This window comes from Littorina saxatilis, linkage group LG12 (assembly GCF_037325665.1).
Source record: "Littorina saxatilis isolate snail1 linkage group LG12, US_GU_Lsax_2.0, whole genome shotgun sequence".
NCBI lineage: Eukaryota > Metazoa > Mollusca > Gastropoda > Littorinimorpha > Littorinidae > Littorina > Littorina saxatilis.
In genome coordinates this window covers 2,277,251-2,302,250 of record NC_090256.1, presented here as the reverse complement: position 1 = coordinate 2,302,250, position 25,000 = coordinate 2,277,251, and the positions used below count along the sequence as shown (strand labels likewise).

Here is a 25,000-nt window from a genome sequence, read left to right as displayed (position 1 = left end):
AATTGGAGTTGTTGTTTGTTCCTCAATGATATCATTGTAGCGCATATGCATTCATTCACATGGGGTAAACACGATCATAAAACCCACTCGGGCAAAAAACACACGAGTGTATACGTGGGAGTTTCAACCTATGAACGAAGAAGAAGTAGAAAACCATCTAGTAATGCAACATTGAGGGCAACAGAAGTAGAAAACCATCTAGTAATGCAACATTGAGGGCAACAGAAGAAGAAGTAGAAAACCATTTAGTAATGCAACATTGAGGGCAACAGAAGTAGAAAACCATCTAGTAATGCAACATTGAGGGCAACAGAAGTAGAAAACCATCTAGTAATGCAACATTGAGGGCAACAGAAGTAGAAAACCATCTAGTAATGCAACATTGAGGGCAACAGAAGTAGAAAACCATCTAGTAATGCAACATTGAGGGCAACAGAAGTAGAAAACCATCTAGTAATGCAACATTGAGGGCAACAGAAGTAGAAAACCATCTAGTAATGCAACATTGAGGGCAACAGAAGTAGAAAACCATCTAGTAATGCAACATTGAGGGCAACAGAAGTAGAAAACCATCTAGTAATGCAACATTGAGGGCAACAGAAGAAGAAGTAGAAAACCATCTAGTAATGCAACATTGAGGGCAACAGAAGTAGAAAACCATCTAGTAATGCAACATTGAGGGCAACAGAAGAAGAAGTAGAAAACCATCTAGTAATGCAACATTGAGGGCAACAGAAGAAGCAGTAGAAAACCATCTAGTAATGCAACATTGAGGGCAACAGAAGAAGTAGAAAACCATCTAGTAATGCAACATTGAGGGCAACAGAAGTAGAAAACCATCTAGTAATGCAACATTGAGGGCAACAGAAGAAGAAGTAGAAAACCATCTAGTAATGCAACATTGAGGGCAACAGAAGAAGCAGTAGAAAACCATCTAGTAATGCAACATTGAGGGCAACAGAAGAAGTAGAAAACCATCTAGTAATGCAACATTGAGGGCAACAGAAGTAGAAAACCATCTAGTAATGCAACATTGAGGGCAACAGAAGAAGTAGAAAACCATCTAGTAATGCAACATTGAGGGCAACAGAAGAAGTAGAAAACCATCTAGTAATGCAACATTGAGGGCAACAGAAGAAGCAGACAGAGAAAGACTGAACTGGGTTGACAACAGCACTGACAGTCATTCCCAGAAGTTCACATCAACGAACAGCTATTCTCTCGGTACATATCCAAGGACATTATGACCAATGTATTCAAGAAAACATAATTTATGCTAGTCAAGAATTTCACTCGTGTTGCAGATGCGTGCGTTCAACCTAGGCCAGTTAGGCCTACCCCCAACACGTAACACCCCGGAGCTTCCTTTCAGGGGGGCTGTCATTTGGTTGATGGAGAGAAATGATGTGCAACGCGACTGAACAATTAAGATAAGCCCGGATGCAATTCAGATAAAAACGTCCTCAATGGCACAGATGGCCAACTATAATGTCATGTTTGGTTAATACGCTACCCACTCTTGTACAAGACGCAATTCCAAGTGGTTGAATATTAAAAGCTGAAAGCCTTTAGCTGTAGTGGTAGTAGTTGTTGATCATGACGGTCCAGACGCCACCGTTAGCGGCGAGCAGGAGGCAGAGGAAGAAGCGGAAGAGCAGCTTGTCCAATGAGCGGCTCACCCTTCGCCACGTCATCTCCTTGGGGTCACTGTACGCCGCCTGCTTCTGCTTCCGGGTCATGGCCCACTTGTCGAGCTTACCCTTCACTCCCTTGCTTTGGGCGGTGTCATTGTGGCCTACAGTGGCATTTTCGAAGAACGTCATATCGCTGATGTCGGAGACCTTGTTCTTGACAGGCGGGTCGAGGCACAGCAGCATCTCCAGGCATATGACGAGGCTGTGCAGTGTCGGGGGGACGGGGTGCTTGACGTTGTCGCGGTGGAAGAGACGCAGGGACAGGATGCACAGCAGCACGTGCACAGCGGACAGCACCAGCAGACAGGACAGGTTGACGGCTATGATGGACAGGTTCTCTGTCGACGAGGGCATGTAGTCCAGGATGAAGCTCATGAACACTCCGAACGACAGCAGTGACGTCATGGAGTAGGCCAGTCGTTCGCCTGAAATTCAAGTTCATAGAAGAGATAATGAGCATGCAAGTGTCTTCAGTTTTGAGTTAAGGGATCTTGACAAAAATAAACACTACCCCTAAATGAATAATTAGAAGAAGCGGGAACAAAACTGGATGCAAAAGGTTGCAAGATATCAGAACATTAGTCAAAACAAGTTCGTCATATACGGGATAATGGAATCATCATAAACGATACTTGGCGTTAAAGCAACTCAAACGTTGTCGTGGTTGTGATGGGATTTCAGCTACACAGACCTCATAACAATGGCTCAGTAACAAAGCCTGCAACTTGATTGCGTGCGGTGACCATGCATCTATTGCCTCGAGGGGGCGTACCAATATCAAATTAAACAAATCCTAGTACAGTCCATATTATTCCATATGCAACTAGAATACTAAAAGCAATGAACGAAAGCTATTGCACTACTGAGATCGACACCCCGCTACCCCCCATGAATAACACAACACACCCCGCAGCTTAAAACCCCGACATGCTATGTCGATCTGTTCACTATTATTGGTTTATTGACATCGTCGTTTGTCCCGAGCAGTGCTGTGATGAACATTAGAAGGATGAAAGTGTTGGGCGTGGGGTGGTATTTATTCAGCTAATAGCTATGTTCAATGTGACTTTTTTGTTTCTTTTGCTTTAGACTGCAGTGCAATTATATGTGGGGATGGTGGATAGGAGGGATCGGCGTGTACAGAGAGAGAGAGAGAGAGAGAGAGAGAGAGAGAGAGAGAGAGAGAGAGAGAGAGAGAGAGAGAGAGAGAGAGAGAGAGTGTGTTAGTGTAAATGTGCGTGTAAGTTTGTGTGTATGTATATGTGTGTGTGTTTGTGTGTGTGTGTGTTTGTGTGTGTGTATGTGTGTACGTGTGCGTATCAGTGTGCGCGCGCGTGTGTGTGTGTGTGTGTGTGTGTGTGTGTGTGTGTGTGTGTGTGAACAGCATTCTTAAATTAAAAACTGTTTGTACTACTTCACGTTGAAATAAGCTAACAGTTACCAACCCATTGAAATAGTTCATCCTTTTCTTCACAAAAACCTGAACAACCAACCAACTAACCAACGAAAGGAATTGTAGCTCCATTTGGTAAACGTGTTTTTATTCTCTCCCCCCCTCCCCCTCTTCCCTCCATGACAACATGGCCGGTACGCGCCAATACCATCACAGTCGGTTAGACCAAACAAGACAAGACAAGCCAAAATAATATAAGATAAGACAAGAAAAAACACGACTCGGACACACGACACGGAACCCATATCTTCTCCCTCCCTTTCTCTCTCTCCCTCTCTCTCTCTCTCTCTCTCTCTCTCTCTCTCTCTCTCTCTCTCTCTCTCTCTCTCTCTCTCTCCCCTCCCTCCCTCTCTCTCTTTCTCCTTCTCTCTCCCCCTCTCTCTCTCTCCCCTCCCTCCCTCCCTCTCTCTCTCTCTCTCTCTCTCTCCTCTCTTTCTCCTCTCTCGCTCCGTCCATCCCTTCCTTCCTCCCTCCCTCATCCTTCTCTCTCTCTCCCTCTCTCCCTCTCTCTCTCTCTCTCTCTCTCTCTCTCGTAAATAAAGAATTTGTCATTGTTATTGTCTCTCTCTCTCCATCTCTCTCTCTCTCTCTCTCTCTCTCTCTCTATCCTCTCTCTCTCTCACTCATTCTCTCTCTCTCTCTCTCTCTCTCTCTCTCTCTCTCTCTCTCGGCTCTCTCTCTCTCTCTCTCTCTCATTCTCTCTCACAACCTAGTAGTTGTACACACCCTACACCCTACCCATCACCACCAGCACGTGAAATACTCCACCAAAAAGACAATAATAAATCACTTTCAGCAACAACACATCCGTATATACCCACCCGCCTCAGAAGGAACGGTGAAGACGAATATGTTGACGAGCGCCAAGACCACCACGGGCAGTAAGACCGTCAGGGCCAGCAGACTGGGCCTCCTCCGGATGACGATCTGGTAATTCAGGAAGGTGACGTTACCTGCGTCGTTTTCCTCCACCCCAGTCCAGCATTTTGTGCTCAGAACCTCCCATTCCCCGTTGACCACGTAGGTGTCAAGGTCGATGGTGGGGAGCAACGGTCGCAGGTCTGTGGAAGCGAAGTCGATTCCCCAGTTGAACATCTTCCAACCGCACCTCTGAAGGAGTCAGACAACCAGTTAGGATTATTTTGGATTCTTTGTTCAACGACACGAACATATGTACGGGAGCAGAGGACGTTTCGTTAACTCTGTTTATAATACACTTGTTTAGCATCTTGACATTTGCCACGATCTCGTTCATAGAATTTTCGAGCGAGTTTAACCCCTTCGAACCATATGTTCTACTTCAGCGCCAGACTTGCAGGTTAATCCAGTCTTGGTTTTGTTGATCAATGACCTTCTCAGAGCAGACCGCACAATGCTTCAGTGTAAACGGTCATTTGATTAATCCTTCATTCGCGAGAGAGACCGCCCATGTGTAAAATTAACCATCTCTTCACACGTGTGTATATCATATGTAAATGGGGTCGGGTCAAACCACAGTCTGGCAGAGACCTAGGAAGTATGTTTCCATTGCTCGTAATGACAAAGTCACCGAGACAAACTTCATTCTCGAAACGTTGTGTTCTTTTCTCTGAAAGTATTTTGAGAATGTATACATGACGCTATAAGGACCTAAAAAACCTAAAGAACAATTCTTTTTTTAGGTTACGTTACGTTACACTCTGTCTGTATTCTTCCCTGCTTATTCTCTTCGTCTTCTTTCCATGTCAGCTCTTCTTCTTAGTTTCTTGTTTTTGTGGGTTTTTTTTGCTGATGCAGACGAAATTCGAAATTAGTCAGTGTTCATTTATTCATGTTGCTGTTTTCTGGTGGGTAGATTTTTATTGTTATCTCGTTTTAATTAATTTGTAGACTACTTTATTATTTCATTGCTGGCACATTCACACCATATTTCACAACGGAAAGTTAGCAGCAACAAAAGCCACGCAACCAAAGTGTCAACGTATCTCATAAAGTTGATCAGTGTGTCATACTTCGGAGGGTCGGTTGGAACGACGAGGAACAACGAGCAAACAATGACTTGGCTGTCTCTCAGAACAATAGTCTTCTAGTCACAAGTTTAAAGTTCAGTAGAAACTGGAAAATAATAAATGTAACAAAAAACCACCACATTCTTACGAAAAGAGGAAGAAGACGAGCTGCAACAACGCCCCAACAGAATGAGAAGGAGAAGGAAGACATGGGGCACGATGAGATACAAAGCATGGTAACATTCAACAGCAGGGTGTCAAATCAAAGGAAGCTGTAGCAAGGTACCAACATTACAACTGCTATGCTACAACAAGTACTACGACGACAGCAACGAAAACAAATCCACATATTTTAGATTAAAATAACACACTCTTAGTATCACAAAGAAGGCGTGCCTATGTACCTGAATGTCGAAAGGGAAATAGGTGACGTCCACTCGGCAGAAAGTCTCGAACCTCTCAGCCGGGTACCAGATGGTGGTACCATTGTCAATGGAGAGGATCTGGACGTATTCTTGGCCAATGGGCTTCATGTCCTTCATGGTGTTCTGAACCGTTAGACCGGGACGCCATATTTTATCTGGGTCAGGAGAGGCCATGTATGCTCCTCCGTACTGTGCAGGGTCCCACATCATGTACTCGTTCGACCACTGTACCTGCAAGTAGATGGGAAGTTGTTCTCGCTTGAAGGCATAGTACTTCCCATATAAGCGGTCAGGTGCAACAGACCAGATCAGTGCAGGCTCTTGCATGGGGTTAGACCAGATCAGTGCATGCTCTTGCATGGGGTTAGACCAGATCAGTGCAGGCTCTTGCATGGGGTTAGACCAGATCAGTGCAGGCGCTTGCATGGGGTTAGACCATCCCTTCACTTGTACACATATCTAAAATCAAAGCCCTGCTTCCTGTGCAGACTGAGAATATTTCTAAAGAGTTGATTGCATAGCTTTTACCAGACATGAAGAGTGTGCGAAATGTGATCATTAAAGCGTTGTCATTCTGTTCAGGAAGCAGCAGGTCGTTGATTTTTGACGCGGCCTCTTTAATGAATGCATACCCACATATCTCTTTGTTCTTGATGTGATGATGATGATTGATGATTGATGATTGATGATGATGATGATGATGATGATGATGATGATGATGATGATGATGATGATGATGATGATGGTGGTGGTGGTGGTGATGGTGGTGATGATGATGATGGATGATTGATGATGATGATGATGATGATGATGATGATGATGATGATGATGATGATGATGATGATGATGATGATGATGTTGGATGGTTGTGGCAATGGTGACGATAGCTATAATAATGAGGTTGATCTCGACTATGATCTTGCGTGCTTCTGGCAACAAAAACTGAACGCACACGCACCATTTAAATATAAAAAATATATAAACAATACATATAAACCACTCACATCAAGCCATCCGGTGCTGACCAGTTTCTGCTCGACAGTGTCCAGCTTCAAGATGGACACGAGGTGAAAGGACACAGTCACCACTGTGATGGTGTTGGCGGCGTCCTTCACGGGGCGAACACGCGGGTCAATGGTCTGCTTGTCCTGTAACAGGCGCGTGATGTCCTCCGCCGACTGGCACGTGCACAACGGCAGACAGGACAGGGCGAAGAGAACGGCTGAGATCCTGGACGGCTTCATGGCACCAGGAAGAGGTTTGAGTGGGATATCTTGCTGAGATTTTACTTTCTTGTGAAGGGTGGGGATGTGGGGCAGTCAGACGATGGGAAGTACTCCCTGAAATGAGTGGTCAATGTACGAGCTGACGGACTGACTTAAGATGGGGGAACGATAATCCCGTAAAATAAACACCACAAAAACAAACAAACAAACAAAACAAACAAAACAAACAAAACAAACAAACAAAACAAACAAAACAAACAAAACAAAACAAACAAAACAAACAAAACAAACAAAACAAACCAAACAAACCAAAACAAACAAAACAAAACAAACAAACCAAAACAAACAAAACAAACAAAACAAACAAAACAAACAAAACAAACAAAACAAACCAAACCAAAACAAACAAAACAAACAAAACAAACAAAACAAACAAAACAAACAAAACAAACAAAACAAACAAAACAAAACAAACAAAACAAACCAAAACAAACAAAACAAACAAAACAAACCAAAACAAACAAAACAAACAAAACAAACAAAACAAACTAAACCAAACAAAACAAACAAACAAACAAACAAACAAACAAACAAAAAAACAAACAAACAAACAAACAAACAAACAAAACAAAACTCAAATACAAACAAACAAACAAACAAACAAACAAACAAACAAACAAACAAACAAACAAACAAACAAACAAACAAAAGATATTCACAAGTATGTCCGTGCTTACACGTGAGTATTTCCAAACGAAATATATTACCACAAGAAACATCTACGTGAAATATATTACCACAAGAAACATCTACGTGAAATATATTACCACAAGAAACATCTACGTGAAATATATTACCACAAGAAACATCTACGTGAAATATATTACCACAAGAAACATCTACGTGAAATATATTACCACAAGAAACATCTACGTGAAATATATTACCACAAGAAACATCTACGTGAAAGGTGATTCTGTATTACCACAAGAAACATCTACGTGAAAGGTGATTCTGTATTACCACAAGAAACATCTACGTGAAAGGTGATTCTGTATTACCACAAGAAACATCTACGTGAAAGGTGATTCTGTATTACCACAAGAAACATCTACGTGAAAGGTGATTCTGTATTACCACAAGAAACATCTACGTGAAAGGTGATTCTGTATTACCACAAGAAACATCTACGTGAAAGGTGATTCTGTATTACCACAAGAAACATCTACGTGAAAGGTGATTCTGTATTACCACAAGAAACATCTACGTGAAAGGTGATTCTGTATTACCACAAGAAACATCTACGTGAAAGGTGATTCTGTATTACCACAAGAAACATCTACGTGAAAGGTGATTCTGTATTACCACAAGAAACATCTACGTGAAAGGTGATTCTGTATTACCACAAGAAACATCTACGTGAAAGGTGATTCTGTATTACCACAAGAAACATCTACGTGAAAGGTGATTCTGTATTACCACAAGAAACATCTACGTGAAAGGTGATTCTGTATTACCACAAGAAACATCTACGTGAAAGGTGATTCTGTATTACCACAAGAAACATCTACGTGAAAGGTGATTCTGTATTACCACAAGAAACATCTACGTGAAATATATTACCACAAGAAACATCTACGTGAAATATATTACCACAAGAAACATCTACGTGAAAGGTGTTTGTGTGTTTTGGCCCAAACATGCAGTCGGCTTTGTTATGTGTTAATCATAGTGCACTACACTGTGACATAATATGTCAGTTACAAAAATTTAAAGCAGAAGAAGAAGAAGAAAGATAATATGGTCAGCCGTCTCTGCACTGTGAAGCTAAATAATTTGCGCCTCACTGACAGTAAAACCCTTTTTAGATGGACAACTTGGGTTGTGTCACATTTGAAATCCTTCGTTTATCGAAAAACGGGCTGGGGTTTTAATCAAGTAGCAAAACTAAAAAATAAATATTCGCTGGAAACAAACAAAGGAGACCACACAAAAACCATTCACATGAAAGCAAACAATCAAATAACGAAATCAAATAATAAAGGGAAGAAATAAAAATCCGCTTAAAATACATTGGATGAATATACAAAATAACAATAGATGAAGGTATACACTTAAAATAACAGACCTACCTCCACAACGCAACGCGAGTCACACGAACTTCACCAGCAAACTGACCTGTCACTCCCAGCAGTCTGACCACAACTATGCCCACTGCCACATGCGAATAATCTTAGATAATATACCTGTCCCAATGCTGAATATTTAATTGAAATCACTGGAGGCCCCCATATGCCGCACGTTGTATGGAGGAGGATTGCCCACAGTCCGGCACATCACATAATTTGCACCTGCACTATAACCGGACAACAGTTCCACCCAACCGCTTCTGTTCCTTTCTAGCTTGAGCAGTCCCGAACAGGTTTAGCGCGTGAGGACGTCAACACAAATTAGGGACGTTTAGAAACTGCGTTACCATCAGCTACGTCACGTACCAGGACACGTATCTCACATGCGGGTCGCGCTGCGTGTGGTGATAAGGTACGTGTTCACGTAGCAAACCCTTCCATACGTCAGCGTAACATATAAATTCTTGATTTTTTAAATGTTGTGTCAATCCGACAAACGACCAAACAAAGACCAGGAAGAAACTTACCCTATTACACTGACAAAAGTTGATAGCTCATCAGTGATGCTTGTTCTCTCCCGCGTGCATACGTCCCGGCGAAACCTTTTCTTCAGATAATTACCCTACTGGAGATATCTCTCCATCAAAATCTAAATATTCTGGACGGGAAAGTAAACTTGAAATTCGCGTGAAATCGTCGTGCGCCGATCTCAACAAAGCTGTTAATGAGAAGCAAATCAAGACCAAGACAAATATCCACACACGCTACTGTACTACGCGCGGCACACACACACACACACACACACACACACACACACACACACACACACACACACACACACACACACACTCTCATACTCACACACACACACACACACATACACACACACACACACACACACACACACACACACACACACACACACACACACACATAGTGACATACTCACACCACACACACACACACACATACTCACACACCCACCCACACACACACACACACACACACTCATACTCTCACACACACACACATACACACACATACACACACACACACACACACACACACACACACACGCGCGCGCGCGCGTGCGCTTCCTCTTTTGTATGTGTGTTTGTTTCCAAAACAACACCATTGCATATTTGCATTCGAAAATAATTACGAATAAAACAAACACATTGGGTACCAACAGAATTGTTCCGCACAGAATAAACAGTAGCACCTTATTGATACCACAGTCCCCGTCGCAGGCGCACCTACAGGCCAAGTGAGTTTAAATAGTATGCGTATTCTCTAATAAATAGGAATAGAACAAATACTTTATGTTACAGTTCTTTCATTGAAAGCCAAATCAACACAGATAATGGCGAGGCCGTTGCATTTGGGAGTGTACTGCTGTTGAAAGATCCTCGTATACAACGTGACAGCCTGGACAGGTCCATTACACGGGGATTTAGCCTGTTTTGACACATTATGCAACTACTCAATCATGAAATGCATCCCTGATTGAAGAGTTCAGTTCCATCACTATTTAATTCTGATTGGGGGGAATTAATGTACAAGATGGACGTACACAAATGTTTAAATTGCAGCCGAAGCGTGCGAGCTATGCAAATACAAAGACCGTACTTTAGCAAATCAAACAGTCACTTAATTGCAATGAAACCACGGAGGAATTAAGAACTTGCGCTACGTAACCCAGTTATAGCCTTAATAACAATAGATAATAATGCAAACTATAGCGTAACCCTGCTCAAGGCGCTGTACAATAAAAATCCTACGACAACAAAACATCATTTAACGTTTTAACGTTCAGTTTCCTTGGTCCAAATTTCCTCCTATTGTAATTTGTTTCTGTAAACGAGAGGATAAAGTAAAGGAGGTAAAGAAATCAAATCTGCCACTAAGTAAGGAACACTAAACAATGTGGATATTACAAATGAAAGAGAAATTTTTGAAGTTAATTATGACGTTATTTGTGATGGTTGATAAAATACAATTTTCAGCCGTATACTTAAATGAATTCTTTCTCACCCGAAGATACCATCATTTGCACATGTATATACCATGGCCTATAGCGTGTCGTTGATTCAAAAAAATGTATCGTGTAGTGTACCAATCGATCACTGAATAAAATAGAATTCAAACCCAGGGACAGAGGACAGAAAAAAGGAAACAGGCAACATCTGTCTAACTGACTGACTGACACATAACATAAGATGTAACAAGGTCTTAATCTTAAAAATACGAAACAATCATTTGAAAAGGCTGACAAACTAGAAAATAAACAGTTTTTAACATTAAGTATTAAGCTGCATGGTCCTTCATTGAGCCCGAAGTCGACTTCGTTAAGTCTTCGCGAAGTCTTTTTACCCAAAACTCAGTGCTAAAGCTTCATGCGGCCAGCTTCGCGAGGTGTACTTTGCGTAGTCGACTTCGCGCTTTGAAGGACAGGCTTCAATGACAGAAATCAAGGACAGGCTTCAATGACAGAAATCAAGGACAGGCTTCAATGACAGAAATCAAGAGAATACATTCTAATCACTAATTGTTATACAAGCATTTCAAGTGACTAACATTATGTCATATGTAACAAAAAAGATATTGACCAGTTAGCGAATACAAATGCAAAGACGACGGGTTAAACTCTCCCAGACACCGGTCGGTAACAGAATCGTACCCACGTTCAATACCCCACTGGGCCCAAGGGTCAGATTACCATGCCAACAAGTGTTGGTCAGGTTACCATGCCAACAAGCGCCATCATTCTGCTACCACAATGTTCTCGGTTGTTTGTGAACACTTTGGAGGGAGCAGCAGTTCGATAAGCTTGCTGGCTAATCCTCCGTGGGATTGGATTCAGATTGTGTCATTATGCTGACACGACTGTTTAATTAAACACAGAGTACGTTGGTGAATGTAACGTCATTAGTGATGTGCAAAGCCAAATACAATTTCTGCTGTGAGGTGTGTTTGTAATTATTTTCTCGTGTTTTCAGTCATAACGAAATTTCGAGAAAAAATGGGGTGGAAGGGTGCAATTTATTGCTGGTCATGCTTAGGAGTGTCAATAAGATTGTCAAGTGTCTGTTTTTACATTTAGTCAAGTTTTGACTAAATGTTTTAACATAGAGGGGGAATCGAGACGAGGGTCGTGGTGTATCTGTGTGTGTGTGTGTGTGTGTGTGTGTGTGTGTGTGTGTGTGTGTGTGTGTGTGTGTGTGTGTGTGTGTGTGTGTGTGTGTGCGTGTGTGTGTGTGTAGAGCGATTCAGAGTACTGGACCGATCTTTATGAAATTTTACATGAGAGTTTCTGGGCATGATATCCCCAGACTTTTGTTTTAATCTTTTGGATAAATGTCTTTGATGACGTCATATCCGGCATTTTGTAAATGTTGAGGCGGCACTGTCACACCCTCATTATATTTAGTCAAGTTTTGACTAAATATTTTAACATCGAGGGGGAATCGAAACGAGGGTCGTGGTGTATGTGCGTGCGTGTGTGCGTGTGTGTGTGTGTGTGTGTGTGTATGTAGAGCGATTCAGACTAAACTACTGGACCGATCTTTATGAAATTTGACATGAGAGTTTCTGGGTATGAAATCCCCGAACGTTTTTTTCATTTTTTTTATAAATGTCTTTGATGACGTCATATCCGCCTTTTCGTGAAAGTTGAGGCGGCACTGTCACGCCCTCATTTTTCAACCAAATTGGTTGAAATTTTGGTCAAGTAATCTTCGACGAAGCTCGGACTTCGGTATTGCATTTCAGCTTGGTAGCCTAAAAATTAATTAATGACTTTGGTCATTAAAAATCTGAAAATTGTAAAAAAAAAATAAAAATTTATAAAACGATCCAAATTTACGTTCATCTTATTCTCCATCATTTTCTGATTCCAAAAACATATAAATATGTTATATTTGGATTAAAAACAAGCTCTGAAAATTAAATATATAAAAATTATTATCAAAATTAAATTGTCGAAATCAATTTAAAAACACTTTCATCTTATTCCTTGTCGGTTCCTGATTCCAAAAACATATAGATATGATATGTTTGGATTAAAAACACGCTCAGAAAGTTAAAACAAAGAGAGGTACAGAAAAGCGTGCTATCCTTCTTAGCGCAACTACTACCCCGCTCTTCTTGTCAATTTCACTGCCTTTGCCATGAGCGGTGGACTGACGATGCTACGAGTATACGGTCTTGCTGAAAAATGGCATTGCGTTCATGTTTCATTCTGTGAGTTCGACAGCTACTTGACTAAATATTGTATTTTCGCCTTACGCGACTTGTTATGTTTTTGCTTTGCTTCTTCTTCTGCTTTAATATTATGCACTGCTTAGTTAATTCCCTCTTGGGCGAGGGCTGGATGAAAAAAGATCTTTGCTGTATCTACTCCATTACCCTCGAAAAATAAAGTTGGTTCGTTCGTTCGTTCGTTCGTTCCCCATATATATATATCTCCCTCTCCCTCCCTCTCTCTCTCTCTTGGTACATTATTGAAGTCGCTTGACTTGCAGATCAAATAGATCAGTTTCTCGTTACGAGCATTTACGCTGGAAGAGATGCATTGCGACACCACTGGGAATATAAATATAATTACACCTGGGCGTGCAGTTTTAAGGTTGACTTCCTTCCATCTTGTTAATCGCCATATAGCTGTCCAGGCTTTTACACGGGGTAAGGGCATTCTCCACTTGCACACATACCAACATTCTACAGTCTGGTTACATTCTCCACTTGTACACATACCAACATTCTACAGTCTGGTTACATTCTCCACTTGTACACATACCAACATTCTACAGTCTGGTTACATTCTCCACTTGCACATATACCAACATTCTACAGCCTGGTTACATTCTCCACTTGCACACATACCAACATTCTACAGTCTGGTTACATTCTCCACTTGCACACATACCAACATTCTACAGTCTGGTTACATTCTCCACTTGCACACATACCAACATTCTACAGTCTGGTTACATTCTCCACTTGCACACATACCAACATTCTACAGTCTGGTTACATTCTCCACTTGTACACATACCAACATTCTACAGTCTGGTTACATTCTCCACTTGCACACATACCAACATTCTACAGTCTGGTTACATTCTCCACTTGTACACATACCAACATTCTACAGTCTGGTTACATTCTCCACTTGCACACATACCAACATTCTACAGTCTGGTTACATTCTCCACTTGTACACATACCAACATTCTACAGCCTGGTTACATTCTCCACTTGTACACATACCAACATTCTACAGTCTGGTTACATTCTCCACTTGCACACATACCAACATTCTACAGTCTGGTTACATTCTCCACTTGTACACATACCAACATTCTACAGTCTGGTTACATTCTCCACTTGTACACATACCAACATTCTACAGTCTGGTTACATTCTCCACTTGTACACATACCAACATTCTACAGTCTGGTTACATTCTCCACTTGTACACATACCAACATTCTACAGTCTGGTTACATTCTCCACTTGTACACATACCAACATTCTACAGTCTGGTTACATTCTCCACTTGTACACATACCAACATTCTACAGTCTGGTTACATTCTCCACTTGTACACATACCAACATTCTACAGTCTGGTTACATTCTCCACTTGTACACATACCAACATTCTACAGTCTGGTTACATTCTCCACTTGTACACATACCAACATTCTACAGCCTGGTTACATTCTCCACTTGCACACATACCAACATTCTACAGTCTGGTTACATTCTCCACTTGTACACATACCAACATTCTACAGCCTGGTTACATTCTCCACTTGTACACATACCAACATTCTACAGTCTGGTTACATTCTCCACTTGTACACATACCAACATTCTACAGCCTGGTTACATTTTCCACTTGCACACATACCAACATTCTACAGTCTGGTTACATTCTCCACTTGTACACATACCAACATTCTACAGTCTGGTTACATTCTCCACTTGTACACATACCAACATTCTACAGCCTGGTTACATTCTCCACTTGTACACATACCAACATTCTACAGCCTGGTTACATTCTCCACTTGTACACATACCAACATTCTACAGCCTGGTTACATTCTCCACTTGTACACATACCAACATTCTACAGTCTGGTTACATTCTCCACTTGTACACATACCAACATTCTACAGCCTGGTTACAATCTCCACTTGTACACATACCAACATTCTACAGTCTGGTTACAATCTCCACTTGTACACATACCAACATTCTACAGCCTGGTTACATTCTCCACTTGTACACATACCAACATTCTACAGTCTGGTTACATTCTCCACTTGTACACATACCAACATTCTACAGTCTGGTGACATTCTCCACTTGTACACATACCAACATTCTACAGTCTGGTTACATTCTCCACTTGTACACATACCAACATTCTACAGCCTGGTTACATTCTCCACTTGTACACATACCAACATTCTACAGTCTGGTTACATTCTCCACTTGTACACATACCAACATTCTACAGCCTGGTTACATTCTCCACTTGTACACATACCAACATTCTACAGTCTGGTTACATTCTCCACTTGTACACATACCAACATTCTACAGCCTGGTTACATTCTCCACTTGTACACATACCAACATTCTACAGCCTGGTTACATTCTACACTTGTACACATACCAACATTCTACAGTCTGGTTACATTCTACACTTGTACACATACCAACATTCTACAGCCTGGTTACATTCTCCACTTGTACACATACCAACATTCTACAGTCTGGTTACATTCTCCACTTGTACACATACCAACATTCTACAGTCTGGTTACAATCTCCACTTGTACACATACCAACATTCTACAGTCTGGTTACATTCTCCACTTGTACACATACCAACATTCTACAGTCTGGTTACATTCTACACTTGTACACATACCAACATTCTACAGTCTGGTTACATTCTCCACTTGTACACATACCAACCTTCTACAGCCTGGTTACATTCTCCACTTGCACACATACCAACATTCTACAGTCTGGTTACATTCTCCACTTGTACACATACCAACATTCTACAGTCTGGTTACATTCTACACTTGTACACATACCAACATTCTACAGTCTGGTTACATTCTCCACTTGTACACATACCAACATTCTACAGTCTGGTTACATTCTTCACTTGTACACATACCAACATTCTACAGTCTGGTGACATTCTCCACTTGTACACATACCAACATTCTACAGTCTGGTTACATTCTCCACTTGCACACATACCAACATTCTACAGTCTGGTTACATTCTGGATTACTTTTTAATCGACACTAATGTTAATCTTGGAGATTGATTCAACAGAAACGTTCCATTCCGCACAGAGACGGGCTGTTCTGTTTTGATAGATGAGCGTCTGGGAGGAAGGATGCTCGAAGTCCATACACACACAAACGCCCGGACAGAATCGCGGTGGTTTACATGATATAGTTTAAACGGGAAGGGAGGTAACTTTAAACCGCAAGCCGTTGACAAATCGAAAATGTGTGTTTACGTCCTCACGCGCTGCTAAACCTATTCGGGACTGCTGAAGCACAACATGAAAAGAAGCCTTTTGGGAAATGTTATTGTCGTTTTATAGTGAAGGTGCACATTCTGCGCCGTGCCGGACTGTGACATCAGATAATACGATTCCCTCCATCAATGTACGGTATAGGAACCATGGCTACTATTAACTATTCAGCTGTGTGCAAAAAAATTGTCCAGGCTGCTGAAATGTGGGAGTGACAGCAGTTTACTGGCGAGACTCGCGTAACTCGCGTTTTCTGTGCTGGAGGTAGGTATGTTTTTTAGTGTGTACATCTAGTGTTATTCTGTACTGTTATCCCATGTCCTTCATGTTGAAATGTGCTTTGTATTGTTTCCCTTTATTATTTAATTTCATTATTTGATTGTTTTCTTTCATTTGTCTGGTTTCTGTGATTGCTGAATATTGATAGTGCCTGTTTACATTGAATCAGGTATTGACTAAAGATTGTTTTGAAAGTTAGTGATGTTTTATTTGGTATGCATTTTGTAATGGTGAAAAAGGCAACTATGTATAAATTGAACCACATTATCTTAATCGGAAAGATGTGCGTTAGTATATATAAAAAAACAAATTCGTTTTTACCGTTGGAAAGTATTTTTAATAGGCAGTTACAGATAAGAAGCATTTTTGTGTGAGTGTTCGAAGAACAAAACGTTAAAAAAAGTTAGCTTGTTGTACTCGATAAGATGTATTTAATTCATTGTATGAGATATTGTTGATTGTTGTTATTTATTTGAATAAAATTGTAAAAAAAAAAAAAAAAGAACAAAAAAAAAACCACGAGTGAACGTGGGAGTCTAAGCCCATGAACAAAGAAGAAGAGGAAGAAGAAGAAGAAGAAGAAGAAGAAGAAGAAGAAGAAGAAGAAGAAGAAGAAGAAGAAGAAGAAGAAGAAGAAGAAGTAAGTCAATGAACTTGCCATAAAACGTGTTATCAGCAGAACAAGGTGTCTTTGTTCATACTGCATTGTGACCACGCTACGCTAGTCAATAAATAGGTTCTGTCAGTTTCGCTTCAATGACTTACTGTCATGGCAACACAAAACAGCAATCTGTAGCCCGACCTTCTGAATTTTTAACGTCCCAGATGAACTGAAGTAATTGTATTCGTCAAAGGTAATCGAAGTGTGTGTCAGTGACCGGGAAAAAGTAAAGCAATTTATGCAAACGAATCTTGTATTGAAACAGAAGATGATGTGAGATTTGCAGTGATGAATTGTATTCTTAAAAAGTAATCGATATTCTTACAAATAATCTATACCTACGATAGTATGAGTAACATGAATAATATCTACATCGAACGAAAAAATGTTAAGATTTCAAATAGAACACAATGCAAGAAATGTCGTAATCAACCGCATTGCCTGCATTCTTTAAAAGTGATTGGAATCAAATATTCTAGTATCAGAAAAATCACCGATACGTATATGACATGTTTCGATTTTTTTGATTTTTTATTTTATTTTAATTTTTTAAACACAATACAAGAGAGACGCTTGTGTAATCCCTGCCTTCTTCGCATTGATAAAATGTATGGCTGCCACAGACAGATTTTTAACACAATGCACACAAGTAGAATTCAGATCGAACGCAATAGAATAATACACAACAAAACGACCCCGCGAATGCGATGTAATTCAATATGATACACTAGAATACAATGCAATACGCAAACAATATACAGAGTGTAAAACCACGGTTCGTTATTCTGTGAGAGCTTGTGTGTTGGTGGTTGGTTTTTCGTGTCTTTTCAACCTATTTGGCTATTTGGGACACGATCCATTTTCCTTTCTCAGTTTGTATAATTGTCTCTCAGTGTTCGAAACTATTCTCTGTGGAAGCAGTCCAGATATACAAAGACAGGCAAAGCAATAGGTCTACAATATCTAAAACTTAATTAGTATAGTATTCTGTTCGTGATAATTTTATGTGATATACCCAGTTGTAATTTGGCCTGTCAATAGAACTCTGTATACATGTAGAAATGGCTGCGATCTGCTGGCCGATGTGAATGCGTGATGTATTGTGTAAAAAAAATTCCATCTCACACGGCATAAATAAATCCCTGCGCCTTGAATATGTGCGCGATATAAATTGCATAAAAAGAATAATAAAAAAAATCCCTGCGCTTAGAACTGTACCCACGGAATACGCGCGATATAAGCCTCATATTGATTGATTGATTGATTGATTGATTGATTGATTGATTGATTGATTGATTGATTGATTGATAGATAATATTGTGTTGGGTTTGTCTGTCTGCCTGTCTGTTTTTCATTATCAATGCTGTTCCATTTTCCGGTTGCGCTGATGTTTTGTTCAGATGTTTATTTGCGTGTTTGTTTGTTTGTTTGTTTGTTTGTTCGTTTGTTTGTTATTCTTCTTCTTCTTCTGCGTTCGTGGGCTGAAACTCCCACGTACACTCGTGTTGTTTTTTGCACGAGTGGAATTTTACGTGTATGACCGTGTTTGACCTCGCCATGTTTGTTATTAAATGTTATGTTATTTGTTTAGTTGATAGTTCCTGTTCTTTGTGTGTGTGTTTTGTGCAATATAGCTGCACTTGTTCTTATGTTTAGGACATCTGAACCTGAAGAGCAGAGACTGTTCCAGAGTCTGTTGGATGATGAATATCGTATATTTTCAGATAATATCTTTCTAACGACTGATTATGGCAGTTCGCTGCGTACGAAAACACAATCTTCCTTCGATCTTGACCTTTCATACAGATTATGCAACCCACAACTTCGGCCTACTTAAAAACGCATCCCCGGCCTAGTTGTTATGAGTGAATCATCACCTTACGAAAGAAATCTAATGACTATCTTTCACTCTTTGATCATGGATTTTCGCAAACTAGTGTGACACAGTGACCTCTTTAATTCAATATAGAATAAAATACTCACACTCTCTATGTAATTTGTTATTACGCAAAAATACCTCCCGTGCTTGAAATCCTTTTTTGAAGGCCGAAACGTCAGGTTATCTTTCTAATGAGTACTTTCTTTCTTTGCTATCTCTAACGTTGATGTTTACAAAGACAGCAAAATCAAACAGCTTTCTACATTTCAGATGGAAACAAATTGTTTGGATTGGATTTTAAAAACAAATGGAAAAGGACTAGTTGACAACATCGCACGAAGAGAATTTTGTCAAAATGACTGTGATAAAGATTTCTCTCTGTAAAATGTCGATTCGAATCTTTTTAAAGATATTTGTTCTTTTACTTGCAAAATAAAAAAAAGTGAGAGTCAAAAAAAAAAAAAAAAAAAAAAAAAAGGTATTGACTAAACGTTTGTCATTTGTTGGTTTGTGCAGTGCAGTTGTTTTGTCAGTTATTCTCCTCTTTATCTGTTCTATCGTCTTTCTTCTTCTTTTGTGTGTGTACTTTTGTGTTTTTGTGCCTGAAGAAGACCCTTAGGTCGAAACGTCGCTGTTATTCGTTCCGTTTTCGTCATTTTAACGTGAGTACATTGCTTTTTGGTCTCTTTAAACGTTTAAACATAGACTGGGAGTTCCGTGTTCGTCATTTTAACGTGAGTACATTGCTTTTTGGTCTCTTTAAACGTTTAAACATAGACTGGGAGTTCCGTGTTCGTCATTTTAACGTGAGTACATTGCTTTTTGGTCTCTTTAAACGTTTAAACATAGACTGGGAGTTCCGTGTTCGTCATTTTAACGTGAGTACATTGCTTTTTGGTCTCTTTAAACGTTTGAACATAGACTGGGAGTTCCGTGTTCGTCATTTTAACGTGAGTACATTGCTTTTTGGTCTCTTTAAACGTTTAAACATAGACTGGGAGTTCCGTGTTCGTCATTTTAACGTGAGTACATTGCTTGTTGGTCTCTTTAAACGTTTAAACATAGACTGGGAGTTCCGTGTTCGTCATTTTAACGTGAGTACATTGCTTTTTGGTCTCTTTAAACGTTTAAACATAGACTGGGAGTTCCGTGTTCGTCATTTTAACGTGAGTACATTGCTTTTTGGTCTCTTTAAACGTTTAAACATAGACTGGGAGTTCCGTGTTCGTCATTTTAACGTGAGTACATTGCTTTTTGGTCTCTTTAAACGTTTAAACATAGACTGGGAGTTCCGTGTTCGTCATTTTAACGTGAGTACATTGCTTTTTGGTCTCTTTAAACGTTTAAACATAGACTGGGAGTTCCGTGTTCGTCATTTTAACGTGAGTACATTGCTTGTTGGTCTCTTTAAACGTTTGAACATAGACTGGGAGTTCCGTGTTCGTCATTTTAACGTGAGTACATTGCTTGTTGGTCTCTTTAAACGTTTAAACATAGACTGGGAGTTCCGTGTTCGTCATTTTAACGTGAGTACATTGCTTTGTGGTCTCTTTAAACGTTTGAACATAGACTGGGAGTTCCGTGTTCGTCATTTTAACGTGAGTACATTGCTTGTTGGTCTCTTTAAACGTTTAAACATAGACTGGGAGTTCCGTGTTCGTCATTTTAACGTGAGTACATTGCTTTTTGGTCTCTTTAAACGTTTAAACATAGACTGGGAGTTCCGTGTTCGTCATTTTAACGTGAGTACATTGCTTGTTGGTCTCTTTAAACGTTTAAACATAGACTGGGAGTTCCGTGTTCGTCATTTTAACGTGAGTACATTGCTTGTTGGTCTCTTTAAACGTTTAAACATAGACTGGGAGTTCCGTGTTCGTCATTTTAACGTGAGTACATTGCTTGTTGGTCTCTTTAAACGTTTAAACATAGACTGGGAGTTCCGTGTTCGTCATTTTAACGTGAGTACATTGCTTGTTGGTCTCTTTAAACGTTTGAACATAGACTGGGAGTTCCGTGTTCGTCATTTTAACGTGAGTACATTGCTTGTTGGTCTCTTTAAACGTTTAAACATAGACTGGGAGTTCCGTGTTCGTCATTTTAACGTGAGTACATTGCTTGATGGTCTCTTTAAACGTTTGAACATAGACTGGGAGTTCCGTGTTCGTCATTTTAACGTGAGTACATTGCTTGTTGGTCTCTTTAAACGTTTAAACATAGACTGGGAGTTCCGTGTTCGTCATTTTAACGTGAGTACATTGCTTTTTGGTCTCTTTAAACGTTTAAACATAGACTGGGAGTTCCGTGTTCGTCATTTTAACGTGAGTACATTGCTTTTTGGTCTCTTTAAACGTTTAAACATAGACTGGGAGTTCCGTGTTCGTCATTTTAACGTGAGTACATTGCTTTTTGGTCTCTTTAAACTTTTAAACATAGACTGGGAGTTCCGTGTTCGTCATTTTAACGTGAGTACATTGCTTTTTGGTCTCTTTAAACGTTTAAACATAGACTGGGAGTTCCGTGTTCGTCATTTTAACGTGAGTACATTGCTTTTTGGTCTCTTTAAACGTTTAAACATAGACTGGGAGTTCCGTGTTCGTCATTTTAACGTGAGTACATTGCTTGTTGGTCTCTTTAAACGTTTGAACATAGACTGGGAGTTCCGTGTTCGTCATTTTAACGTGAGTACATTGCTTGTTGGTCTCTTTAAACGTTTAAACATAGACTGGGAGTTCCGTGTTCGTCATTTTAACGTGAGTACATTGCTTGTTGGTCTATTTAAACGTTTAAACATAGACTGGGAGTTCCGTGTTCGTCATTTTAACGTGAGTACATTGCTTGTTGGTCTCTTTAAACGTTTGAACATAGACTGGGAGTTCCGTGTTCGTCATTTTAACGTGAGTACATTGCTTGTTGGTCTCTTTAAACGTTTAAACATAGACTGGGAGTTCCGTGTTCGTCATTTTAACGTGAGTACATTGCTTGTTGGTCTCTTTAAACGTTTAAACATAGACTGGGAGTTCCGTGTTCGTCATTTTAACGTGAGTACATTGCTTGTTGGTCTCTTTAAACGTTTGAACATAGACTGGGAGTTCCGTGTTCGTCATTTTAACGTGAGTACATTGCTTGTTGGTCTCTTTAAACGTTTAAACATAGACTGGGAGTTCCGTGTTCGTCATTTTAACGTGAGTACATTGCTTGTTGGTCTCTTTAAACGTTTAAACATAGACTGGGAGTTCCGTGTTCGTCATTTTAACGTGAGTACATTGCTTGTTGGTCTCTTTAAACGTTTGAACATAGACTGGGAGTTCCGTGTTCGTCATTTTAACGTGAGTACATTGCTTTTTGGTCTCTTTAAACGTTTAAACATAGACTGGGAGTTCCGTGTTCGTCATTTTAACGTGAGTACATTGCTTTTTGGTCTCTTTAAACGTTTAAACATAGACTGGGAGTTCCGTGTTCGTCATTTTAACGTGAGTACATTGCTTGTTGGTCTCTTTAAACGTTTGAACATAGACTGGGAGTTCCGTTTTCGTCATTTTAACGTGAGTACATTGCTTTTTGGTCTCTTTAAACGTTTAAACATAGACTGGGAGTTCCGTGTTCGTCATTTTAACGTGAGTACATTGCTTTTTGGTCTCTTTAAACGTTTAAACATAGACTGGGAGTTCCGTGTTCGTCATTTTAACGTGAGTACATTGCTTTTTGGTCTCTTTAAACGTTTAAACATAGACTGGGAGTTCCGTGTTCGTGATTTTAACGTGAGTACATTGCTTTTTGGTCTCTTTAAACGTTTGAACATAGACTGGGAGTTCCGTTTTCGTCATTTTAACGTGAGTACATTGCTTTTTGGTCTCTTTAAACGTTTAAACATAGACTGGGAGTTCCGTGTTCGTCATTTTAACGTGAGTACATTGCTTTTTGGTCTCTTTAAACGTTTAAACATAGACTGGGAGTTCCGTGTTCGTCATTTTAACGTGAGTACATTGCTTTTTGGTCTCTTTAAACGTTTAAACATAGACTGGGAGTTCCGTGTTCGTGATTTTAACGTGAGTACATTGCTTTTTGGTCTCTTTAAACGTTTAAACATAGACTGGGAGTTCCGTGTTCGTCATTTTAACGTGAGTACATTGCTTTTTGGTCTCTTTAAACGTTTAAACATAGACTGGGAGTTCCGTGTTCGTCATTTTAACGTGAGTACATTGCTTTTTGGTCTCTTTAAACGTTTAAACATAGACTGGGAGTTCCGTGTTCGTCATTTTAACGTGAGTACATTGCTTTTTGGTCTCTTTAAACGTTTAAACATAGACTGGGAGTTCCGTGTTCGTCATTTTAACGTGAGTACATTGCTTTTTGGTCTCTTTAAACGTTTAAACATAGACTGGGAGTTCCGTGTTCGTCATTTTAACGTGAGTACATTGCTTGTTGGTCTCTTTAAACGTTTAAACATAGACTGGGAGTTCCGTGTTCGTCATTTTAACGTGAGTACATTGCTTTTTGGTCTCTTAAAACGTTTAAACATAGACTGGGAGTTCCGTGTTCGTCATTTTAACGTGAGTACATTGCTTTTTGGTCTCTTTAAACGTTTAAACATAGACTGGGAGTTCCGTGTTCGTCATTTTAACGTGAGTACATTGCTTTTTGGTCTCTTTAAACGTTTAAACATAGACTGGGAGTTCCGTGTTCGTTATTTTAACGTGAGTACATTGCTTTTTGGTCTCTTTAAACGTTTAAACATAGACTGGGAGTTCCGTGTTAGTCATTTTAACGTGAGTACATTGCTTTTTGGTCTCTTTAAACGTTTAAACATAGACTGGGAGTTCCGTGTTCGTCATTTTAACGTGAGTACATTGCTTGTTGGTCTCTTTAAACGTTTAAACATAGACTGGGAGTTCCGTGTTCGTCATTTTAACGTGAGTACATTGCTTGTTGGTCTCTTTAAACGTTTAAACATAGACTGGGAGTTCCGTGTTCGTCATTTTAACGTGAGTACATTGCTTTTTGGTCTCTTTAAACGTTTAAACATAGACTGGGAGTTCCGTGTTCGTCATTTTAACGTGAGTACATTGCTTTTTGGTCTCTTTAAACGTTTAAACATAGACTGGGAGTTCCGTGTTCGTGATTTTAACGTGAGTACATTGCTTTTTGGTCTCTTTAAACGTTTAAACATAGACTGGGAGTTCCGTGTTCGTCATTTTAACGTGAGTACATTGCTTTTTGGTCTCTTTAAACGTTTAAACATAGACTGGGAGTTCCGTGTTCGTCATTTTAACGTGAGTACATTGCTTTTTGGTCTCTTTAAACGTTTAAACATAGACTGGGAGTTCCGTGTTCGTCATTTTAACGTGAGTACATTGCTTTTTGGTCTCTTTAAACGTTTAAACATAGACTGGGAGTTCCGTGTTCGTCATTTTAACGTGAGTACATTGCTTTTTGGTCTCTTTAAACGTTTAAACATAGACTGGGAGTTCCGTGTTCGTCATTTTAACGTGAGTACATTGCTTTGTGGTCTCTTTAAACGTTTGAACATAGACTGGGAGTTCCGTGTTCGTCATTTTAACGTGAGTACATTGCTTTTTGGTCTCTTTAAACGTTTAAACATAGACTGGGAGTTCCGTGTTCGTCATTTTAACGTGAGTACATTGCTTTTTGGTCTCTTTAAACGTTTAAACATAGACTGGGAGTTCAGAT

At 39.9% G+C, this 25,000-nt stretch overlaps 2 protein-coding genes across 2 annotated transcripts in view; one reads left to right on the top strand and one right to left on the bottom strand.

The window, feature by feature from the left end:
* Window positions 1–1,050: 1,050 nt before the first annotated feature.
* LOC138983263 (neuronal acetylcholine receptor subunit beta-3-like) lies at window positions 1,051–6,933 on the bottom strand. The gene is made up of 4 exons (XM_070356691.1): window positions 6,565–6,933; window positions 5,540–5,791; window positions 3,969–4,257; window positions 1,051–2,119 (listed from the first exon to the last, which is right to left on the bottom strand). The coding sequence occupies exons 1-4, from the start codon at window positions 6,802–6,804 to the stop codon at window positions 1,569–1,571; spliced, it is 1,332 nt and encodes a 443-aa protein (XP_070212792.1). The 5' UTR covers window positions 6,805–6,933; the 3' UTR covers window positions 1,051–1,568.
* Window positions 6,934–16,574: 9,641 nt separating this feature from the next.
* Window positions 16,575–25,000, top strand: part of LOC138981038 (neuronal acetylcholine receptor subunit beta-3-like) — a 22,429-nt gene continuing 14,003 nt past the window's right edge. The window contains exon 1 of the mRNA XM_070353837.1: window positions 16,575–16,757. The gene's annotated coding sequence lies outside the window, so the exon portion shown is untranslated. The remainder of the gene's footprint in view (window positions 16,758–25,000) is intronic.

Excerpts from the sequence above, each read along its gene's own strand:
- LOC138983263 (XM_070356691.1), bottom strand. The coding sequence starts at position 6,804 with ATGAAGCCGTCCAGGATCTCAGCCGTTCTCTTCGCCCTGTCCTGTCTG. Across the intron at positions 4,258-5,539 it reads ATTTCCCTTTCGACATTCAG|AGGTGCGGTTGGAAGATGTT; the intron begins GTACATAGGCAC and ends TGACTCCTTCAG. Across the intron at positions 2,120-3,968 it reads CACCGTTCCTTCTGAGGCGG|GCGAACGACTGGCCTACTCC; the intron begins GTGGGTATATAC and ends CTTGAATTTCAG.